At 45.8% G+C, this 9,801-nt stretch overlaps 1 protein-coding gene across 1 annotated transcript in view; it reads left to right on the plus strand.

Moving 5' to 3' along the window:
- Window positions 1-8,641, plus strand: part of CUNH14orf39 (chromosome unknown C14orf39 homolog) — a 28,305-nt gene extending 19,664 nt beyond the window's left edge. The window contains exons 13-16 of the mRNA XM_044436252.1: window positions 32-151; window positions 3,418-3,437; window positions 7,372-7,425; window positions 8,460-8,641. Coding sequence (XP_044292187.1) covers window positions 32-151; window positions 3,418-3,437; window positions 7,372-7,425; window positions 8,460-8,641 — 376 coding nt within the window. The remainder of the gene's footprint in view (window positions 1-31; window positions 152-3,417; window positions 3,438-7,371; window positions 7,426-8,459) is intronic.
- The last annotated feature ends 1,160 nt before the right edge of the window (window positions 8,642-9,801 follow it).

A 9,801-nucleotide genomic window follows, 5' to 3' on the forward strand; every position in this document is an offset into this window, starting at 1 on the left:
CTTTTTAATGTTCTTTCTTTTATTATACCAGACTTCACTCAGAAAGTGAAGGCTCTACATCCAAATCACCTGCCTTTTCTTTTCTTACTGGCTTTACATCAAAATCACCTGGATTTAATTTCTTTGATTCTTCTGCATTTGGAGCTGAAATGTCACTTGACCAGGTAATATTAAACTGTCGGTAGGCAGGGCTATGTAAAAGAATAAAGATGACCTTTGCAGTCCTGCAATACCTATGAAACTTGCAGGTTCTGTTTGCTGTAGCAGCATCATAGCTTGTCAATGTGTAAACACATTATTATGATGTCTGTAGAATTTCTCATGGAGCAATTTGAGTGCTTGCAAGAGAAGCTTGCTCAGCTGCATTCTCAGCATTTTTCAAGGGGACAAGGCCTTGTGTTCATTGTATTCCATGTGTTCTTTCACTTCTTCTGTTTTTGTTTTTTTTCCCAACAGGAAACAAAATGGTCTGAACACTGTTGAGAAACACTCTTTATCTCTGAGTTTAGCTAGGACCAAACTAGACAGTTGGATGCCTCTTTCCTCCCTCCTTTTTTAAAAAAATGACAGCAGTATCACAGCCTGCAGTTGGGAATGCAAGAGGGGCTATTTAACCCTTTTCCTTTCTCTTCACTTTTTATAACATATGGCAAATTAAAATAGGGAGTTAAAGAATTCAGATGTGAAATTGCTGCCCTTCCTACAAAAGTGTGTCACTTATTCCTGGCATCAGCTTCTGTACCTTAGGATGGAAACTAGGAAATATAACGCTCATTTTTTAAAAGGGGTTTAGGGGTGATTCAAGGAATTAAAGTCCAGTTAAACTAAATTGGGCAAATTGGTGGAAAGTATTAAGATAAAATTATCAAGCATATAAAAGGACATACTTTGGTAAAGAAAGGTAAGTCCTGCCTCAGTATTCCCATTTTTTACCTTCCTTCTGGTGTTTTCTGTAGAGGCTGCAGAATGACCAGTGTTGGATTTTCCCACCAAGGTCACAGCAGTATCTACAGCCTTGGAAGGGGAATCTGACATATCCTGTGCTCCCTCTGATGGTCTCCAGGAACCATAGGGTTGCTTAGCCCATGTACCACTGTTTGAATAGGTAGCCCCTTGAAAGAATATGTATGGAGCTAGAGAACAAACCTGGAAAAATGGCAACTTCTTGCATCTGGTATCCAGTCTTGGAATGTCAAGTTTTATACCTCTGCAGATCCAATGTACTGGTGAGCTTTTAAAAAAAAATTCTTGCAGCACTTCCTAAACATAGGTAACTGAAACATGGTGCTTTTAAAATCTACCATTTTCTGACTTATTATTCTATTTTCTGATCAAATCACTATGATTCTTCGTCGTGGCCTCTGTGCATCACACATATGGGGTGCTGTGCCTGCGCAGTGCCTTTGGCCGGAAGATTACAAGCTAACAGTTTATTTTGGCAGGAAAGCTCTGCTCCCCCTCCCCAACAGCCTATAAAGAGCGGAGCGTCCGCCATTTTGTTCAGTCTTTGTGACCACCGTTCGCTGTGCCTCATGCCGCTTTCGACTATCGCTTTGATCGTTACTTGTAGACTATTTTTCCTCTTCTTGTTAACTCCCAGTTTTATATCCCTGATAATTCTTGTTAGCTCTAGTTATTTCTACAGTTCTATTGTTCTACCGTTCTACCTTCTTACTTCTTCTATAAAAAAAAACAAACAAACCAAAAATATATTCTTACCCTCTGCACTGTCTTCTTTTTTCCTCTTCTTGCGATGGCGCAGCGAGCGGCTTTCCGCAAATGCGCGGAATGCGGGTCGAAGATGTCTCCATCTGACCTGCAAGACCTAAGCCTCCTCTGCTTGGGGGAGGGGCATAGGACCGACAAGTGCTCCCACTGCCTGGCCTTCTCTAAGCAGGCCAGGAAAAATCGGGAGAACCGCCTCCGGAGGCTCCTGTGGGATTGGGCTCTTATGCAGTGCAACCCACTCGTCGCCGCTCCGAAGCCTGGCCCGGCTACGGTGGTCCCACCCTCGCGCCCGTCGGACAAGGGTGCCTCTACTTTGAGGGCCCCACCAGCTTCTCCCAGAAAGAAAAGCGAGAAGTGCAAGCACGCTGATGCCAATAAATCAGCTAAGAAGGCCAGGAAAGAGAAGCCTCCTAAACCGGCCCAGAAGTCGAGGGATCCAGACTGGCCTCGACACCGCATCTCGGGTTCAACGACAGTGTCGGTACCGGCGCCAACCACCGTACTGACTCCACCTGAGCCAGTACTCCAGGCAGCCATGAGGGTCACCCCTCAAGGGTCTCCCTGTCGTGTGGCCGACCTCCCTACTGAGCCGCTTCCATCTCTCCAGCGGGGATCGCTCTCTGATGGGGAAATTCAAGACTCTCCCCCAAGGGCTAGGACACCAACGCCTAAGCCCATGGCCACACTGGAGGCGGATGTGGTCGAATACCCATCCAGGGCCCGCCGGAGTCGCTCCAGGGAGCAGCGATCCAAGCAATCTGAGGACTGACGTCGCTCCTACTACCCATCTTGGGGTGAGCCATACTCGACCGGGTACTATCCTGCACCAAGAGATCGGTCCCCACCATGCTCTCGTGATCGCCCGCTGCCGCTGGATCCGAGGCGCACATCCCTGGTTCCCCGAGAGGAAAGCAGCTGGTCTGTCTTGCCAGTGGAGTCCTCTTCTTCGGCCCCTCCGCATTACGGTGTGGACTCTGACGACTCGGACGTTGATTCCACCTCTCCCGACGTCGTGGTGACCTCCCAGGGCCCTGCGTCACCAGATGAATCGCACATCTCTTTTGCAGAGCTGATGTCCAGGCTTGTCCAGTCCCTGGACATTGACACCGTCCAGCGCCCAGGACCGTCGATGGATAAAATTTATGACGTCATCCTTGGGGAGCAGTCCACCTCCATCATCCTGCCCCTGATCACCACCCTCCGGCAGGCGATGATGCGGCCTTGGGACTTGCCCTCTCACCCTCAACTGACATCGCAGAGGTACAAAGCCATGTACCGGGTTCGGGAGGAGGACATACCATTCCTCCTCTGACACCCCAAGCCGAACTCGGTCATGGTGGAGTCCTCCCAGAATAGAGAGGCAAGAGCCACACCACTCCGCAAGACAAGGAGGGCCTCAAGATCGACTCCCTGGCCAGGAGGGTCTACGCAGCTTCAGGCTTGGGGCTGCGTATCTCGAACTACGAGGCGACGTTGGTGAGATACCAGTATTTTATAATGCAACGCCTCCACAACGTTGTCTCGGCCCTCCCAGACCAACAAAGCGACTTGGTCAAAATACTGATCAAGGAGGCGATGCACGTCATGGTACAACAGTTGTCCACAGCCAGGCACCATGTGGACACCAACTCAAGGGCCTTGGTCGGTGCTGTTTCTCTTCATAGGCATGCGTGGCTGAGGAGTGCCAAGTTCCCCGAACAGACCAAGCGGCATATCGAGGAAATGCCCTTTGATGGGTCCAGGCTTTTCCATTTGAAAACGGACCATAAACTCAAAAAACTTCATGAGTCCCGCATGACGGCCCGACGGATGGAGCTCCAGTCGCAACCGAGGCGTACGAGGGCATGGACCCGTCCGCCCTACAGACAGCCTTATCATTCCAGGCAACAGCCTCAGCACAGGCAGCAACAACAGCAACGCCACCGACAACAGCCCCAACAATGCTACCAACAGGGCCGCCACCGATATGACGACAGGAGGCAGCATTGACGGGACTGGTGAACCATTCCTCTACCCTATCCTATACCCACCCCCCCTCTCATCTGGGGACCGGCTGCAAAGCCGACTCCACATCTGGGAGTCCATTACATCTGATGGGTGGGTATTGTCTATCATACAGCACGGCTATAGGATAGAATTCGATACCGTTCCTCCATCGAGTCCGATCCGGTTTACATCTTGCTCACCAGTACTGCTCGATGAAATGCAACAACTTCTTCATAAAGGAGCGATTTGTCAAGTAACTCAATATGACGGACTTCACGGATTCTATTCTAGATACTTTACAGTTCCCAAACGGGATGGTGGCCTACGTCCGATTTTAGACTTACGTAGTCTGAATCGATTCATCATGACAAGGAAGTTTCGAATGACCACCCTCCAAAATATTTTGCCGCTGCTTAGGAAAGAGGATTGGTTCACCTCATTGGACTTGAAGGACGCCTATTTCCATATTGCAATCCATCCCAAATACAGGCGTTTCATTTGCTTTGCTGTTGCCTCCAATTTCTACGAATTCATGGTTCTACCCTTCAATTTGGCTACCGCTCCAAGAGTGTTTATTAAATGCATGGCCCCTGTCTACACTTACCTACGCCTCCAGGGCATACAAGTTTATCCTTACCTTGATGACTGGCTCCTAGTCTCCAGGTCCAGGGAAGTGCTTCTCACTTCTATCCGTATTACCTGCGCCTTATTGGATGACCTGGGCCTTTGTATTAATACTGAGAAAACTTCTCTCCTTCCGGTACAGAAGCTTACGCTCATCAGAGCTCACTTGGATTCGACGTTGGAAAAGGCGTTCCTCCCTCGGGACAGAAACTGACTCTCGCTCGCTATGTTCATTGAATGCGACGAGACAGATCAGTTCCGGCGAAGTCCATCCAGAGGCTTCTAGGACATATGGCTTCCACCGTTGCGGTGGTGCCACACGCCAGACTGCGACTCCATCCTTTGCAGCTATTTTTCAACAAAGCATTCCACCCACAGAGAGATCCACTGTCGAAACTGCTTCAAGTCCCATCCTCGGTGCTCCATTCCCTACTATGGTGGTTGGTCCCGGCCAATCTGACTGTTGGGGTCCCCTTCAAGCCCCAAGGCCCATCGATAACAGTCGGTACCAACACGTCTCTTCTGGGTTGGGGAGCAGTATGATCTGGCCTGTATACTCAGGGCATGTGGACTCGTCAAGAATCCACGAATCATATCAACTTCCTGGAATTGTTGGTCGTATCCAAAGCCCTACACTCTTTCGAAGATGTTCTTCAACATCGGGTTGTTCAGATAACGTCGAACAACATAGCCACAGTTTTCTATCTGAACAAGCAAGGTGGGACGAAGTCTCTGACTCTGGCCAGCCTTTCTATGCAGTTCTGGGACTGGTGCATTTCAAGAGACATTACAATAATAGCAGTCCATCTGGCTGGTACAGACAACATGGAAGCGGACCTTCTCAGCAGGCGCATGCTCATCTCTCACGAATGGGAACTGGACCCCCAGACACACAATGACCTTTTTCATCGCTGGTGGTTTCCCGACGTGGACTTGTTCGCCACCCAACAGAACAAGGTGTGTGTGACTTTCTGTTCGAGAGCGGGAATTGGGTACGAATCCCTAGGGGACACCTTCATGATTCCATGGAACAACCTGAATTTCTACACCTTCCCACCAATTCCTCTGGTGATGAGAGTCATAGCAAAGATTGTTTGCGATCGGGCCACAGGGATACTAATACTCCTTGGTGGCCACGCCAACCTTGGTTTCCCACACTGCTGGACATTTCTCATGGGGAATACCTACATCTTCCACCGTTCCCGTACCTGATAACCCAGCAGGATGGTGTACTTCACCACCCAGATATATTATCGTTGAAACTAACAGCATGGCGAATCCGATAGCTGACTTCATTACGTCTATACCAACCACTACTTCAAGTGGTTCGAATCCTACCTTCGAATCTGCTATTGTCCTCGTTATGTCTACACTGATGACTACTTCAAATGGTTCGAATCCTACTTTCGAATCCACTACAGTTGCAAGCTTCGAATCCGCTGGAAGTGGTGCTGTTCCAGCACAGTCGGACCCGACTATTGTGCCATCGAATCTGACAACCTTTCATCCGGACATTCAATACATATTGGACTCTGCTTTAAAGCCTTTTACACAGAAGTCTTACGAAGCTAAATGGAAGTGTTTCTCCACCTTTACTGACTCTCGTTCATTCTCTCCATTTACATCATCGATACCTCAAATTCTTCAGTTCCTCTTAGAACTACACCACTCTGGACTGAAACCATCTTCGATTAAAGTGTATATGGTGGCGATCGCCTATCATCATGGTATGGTGGACGGCTCGTCCATTTTCTCCCAACCTACTATTAAAAGGTTTCTGAAGGGACTTTATAATCTGAACCCGTTGATCAGACCAATAATGCCCACCTGGAGTCTCTCTGTTATTCTGCAAGCGCTTACAAGAGCTCCTTTCGAACCATTGGCAACAATCGATTTACGTCTTGTCTCATGGAAAACAGCATTCCTAGTTGCGGTTACCTCAGCCCGGAGGGCCAGCAAGCTCTGCGCTCTACGCGTAGACCCATCTTATCTCAATTTTCATAGAGAAAAGGTTGTCCTGCGGCTCGATCCATCTTTTCTGCCTAAGGTGTCCACACCCTTTCACATGGGACAACATATTATTTTACCTGCCTTTTTTCCGGCTCCGTCTACTCCATTAGAAAGGTCATTACATTCACTTGATGTTTGGCGCTGTTTAGCCTTCTACAGATCCAGGACGGAATCTATTCGATGTTCACATAGACTTTTCGTTAAATATGCTACCAGGGACCAAGGCACCCCTGTCACTCCGCAGAGACTTTCTAAGTGGATAGTTCATACCATCACTTTGTTTTACCAATGGGCTAACATCGACTTACCCACAGCCCCTCGAGGCCATTTGACTAGGGCTGTGGCTGCCTCATCTGCTTTCGCAGCGGGAATACCGATTGACAATGTATGTAAAGCTGCTACTTGGGCGAATCCTTGCACTTTTGCCAAGCATTACCGCTTAGACGTCCATGCTCGACAGGATTGTTCCTTCGGCAGAGCCGTTCTTTCATCTGTTCTTTGTTGAGGACACCTCCCCTCCTCCGTTATGGTAAGCTTGTTAACCTACCCATATGTGTGATACACAGAGGCCACAACAAAGAAAAGCAGGTTGCTTACCTGTAACTGATGTTCTTCGAGTGGCCAGCTGTGCAGTCACACAACCCACCCGCCGGCCCTGCTCGGTGTCGGTGAGTGGACCTTTGTCGGTATTGAATGTTATCATTATTTTCTTGGTACCGATATTGTTCATTGTTCTCTTGGTACCTATACTGTTCACGGTAGAACTCATTTTAGAAATCATTTTTTCCACATGGGGGCGTCCGTTCGGTTGTCACAGACTGAACAAAATGGCGGACGCTCCGCTCTTTATAGGCTGTGGGGGAGGGGGAGCGGAGCTTTCCCGCCAAAATAAACCATTAGCTTGTAATCTTCCGGCCAAAGGCACTGCGCAGGCGCAGCACCCCATATGTGTGACTGCACAGATGGCCACTCGAAGAACATCAGTTACAGGTAAGCAACCTGCTTTTATTGTATTTCAGTCAGGCGATAGCTGTTCTGCTGGAAATTTGCATCCCATTTCACCATACAAAGATATTGGTAAGTTTTTGCAATAAGAGACACTGTTTTGCCAATAGTTTCTTTTAATGTACATATTGTTAATAAATGTATACTAGTAAGCACTCTGTGGCTTTATTCCTTTAACACAACTGTTTAAAATGGAATCTAGCCATCCCTGTACTGGGTCCTGGAGGTCTTGGCCTCCTCTGTCTACCAATTCTGTGTGCTCTTGAGGTTTGTCAAGCTGCAACAATTCTACATCTACTACTTTCTTTCTTCACATCCTCCTTCAGTAGTACTCTGAGCATCTGTAATTGCACAGTCTTCTTCATGGTCTCTGCATCATACATATGGGCTGAACAGAAATTCAGGACACTACTATGGCTAAGGAATGTTTAATGGGAACCCTCTGAGTGCACATATTACTGGCAAGCATCTGCCTAGTTCCTCAATTCTCTTTCTACTGCCATGGGGGTAGCCTTGCTAGGAGCAACTCTGCACTCAGTAAGCATATTTCTGTGAACTGCTGAGGTTTTTCTTGTTCCTTTGCATCTCTGCTATCATTTTTATCTTTCATTTTGATTGTTTCCTTTATTTGCTGCAATCTTCACTCTGAAACTGACTTCCACAAGCGATCATGATGGCCTCCAATTGGGATGGCTTTAATAGGGAAAGGGACAAATTCCTGGAAGAGAAGGCTATCGGAGGGGGGATACCGATGTATACCAGTTGCTGGGGAACTTTGGCAGGGGGTGCTATTGTGTTCAAGTGCTACTTGCAGGATCCTGTGGGCAGCTGATTGGCCATTGTGTGAATGGAACGTTGGACTAGATGGCCCATGAGTCTGGTGCAGCTTGGCTTTCCTTATGTTATTAATATATCACTTTCAATGCATGTATAGGAAATGTATATATTTTCATAAAAATGTGTCCTTTAAGCATTAAAGAGCAGTGGGACAATTTTGTGGCCAGTGTTACAGCTGCTGTTTGTCCCTTTCTTCTACTAAATAGAAATACAGTTGACTGTATTCCATCTAAAGCTAGAAGTTAATTCAAGATGTTATTTCTTTCAAGGAGATTTATTTGGGAAAATGGACAATGAGGATTCATTTGCATTTTCCTTTCCATCAAACTCTTCTGCTAAAGTTTCCCAAGATGACTTCAGGTTTCCCTTTGCTTTTGGTTCAGCCCAGTCTGCCTCTCCAAAAGGCTTCCAGGCTTCCTCAGAAAACAGAAAGTCATTTTCACTTTTTTGAGTATGCCTTCACTGGCTTTAGAAATCTGTTGCTGCTTAATGTTGTTAAATACATTCAGCTTTGTACCTAAAACGAAGAAGACAATAAACGAAAGAATATAAATTGGTGTCTTTAACTACACCTAAAATATGTGTGCACTTTTGGCAAAATTATTATATTTTGACAGAAGCTTATAATTGTTGTATTATCTGTTTTCAATGTTTTCAGATAGTTTCCTATAAAACACAAATTTAAATATTTTATCATATTGAGCTCTTCACTTTTCTTCATGGGTCAAAAAGAATTTATGTGAATGTTGACCAAACTGACAATTTTTAAAAATAAATAAGTAAATAAATAAATAAACCACAATATATGTGCTATTTCCTGATTCTAAGTATGTACTTTCATAATTTTTTGAATTTTTAGTGAATGTAAAATTGCAACTGAAAGACTATTAATCACAACTTCCAAGAAACAGAATATGCAGTTGGACAAATGTTACCATTACTTTTTCTGATGACAAGGTTTAAGTTTTTTCTGATTACGTTTTCTTTTTTTCTGCCAAGTCAGGACTTCACTGAAAAAACTTTCTCCAGAATTTCCACTGTCATATCACTAGTCACTCACTTAATGTGCAACAAGACTATCAACCAAAGCTCTCAGGCTATGGGCAAACAACACAGATGCACATACTCCACCCGTACTGGCTTAATTTGAGCTTTGATTCATAATGAAAAATGGAGACAACCACTTTTAATAGTATTTCTTTTCAATTAGCTAAGTGCATAAAAAGATATAAAATAGTAACAAAAGGTCCTCCTCATAATGTTAGATATATCGCTATTCACCATGGTGTCCAGTCCACCTCCTAAAGGGCTGAATTTTCTGCAAGACATTCCAACCCAAGTTGCTAAAAGATTCTGAATGTAATTTTTTTTATAGAAATGTTCATGTGTTCTTCAAAAGGTTATGTTTGATTGTTTTTTTAATGATTCCACCCTGTTCTAGTCAATTCTCATAATTTCACTTCATAAGAGTTGGTTAATCCTTTCAGGTCTTAAATGTCTCCTGCTTGAGAGTTAGGGTGCTTCAAGAATAAGGAGGGAAAAGTAAGGGTGGGTAGCCATGTATGCTTTTTTCTTCGTCCTGTCCTGTCCTGTCCTGTCCTTCTCTCTCTC

Source organism: Varanus komodoensis, unplaced genomic scaffold (genome assembly GCF_004798865.1).
Source record: "Varanus komodoensis strain SLA01 unplaced genomic scaffold, ASM479886v1 scaffold3, whole genome shotgun sequence".
NCBI lineage: Eukaryota > Metazoa > Chordata > Lepidosauria > Squamata > Varanidae > Varanus > Varanus komodoensis.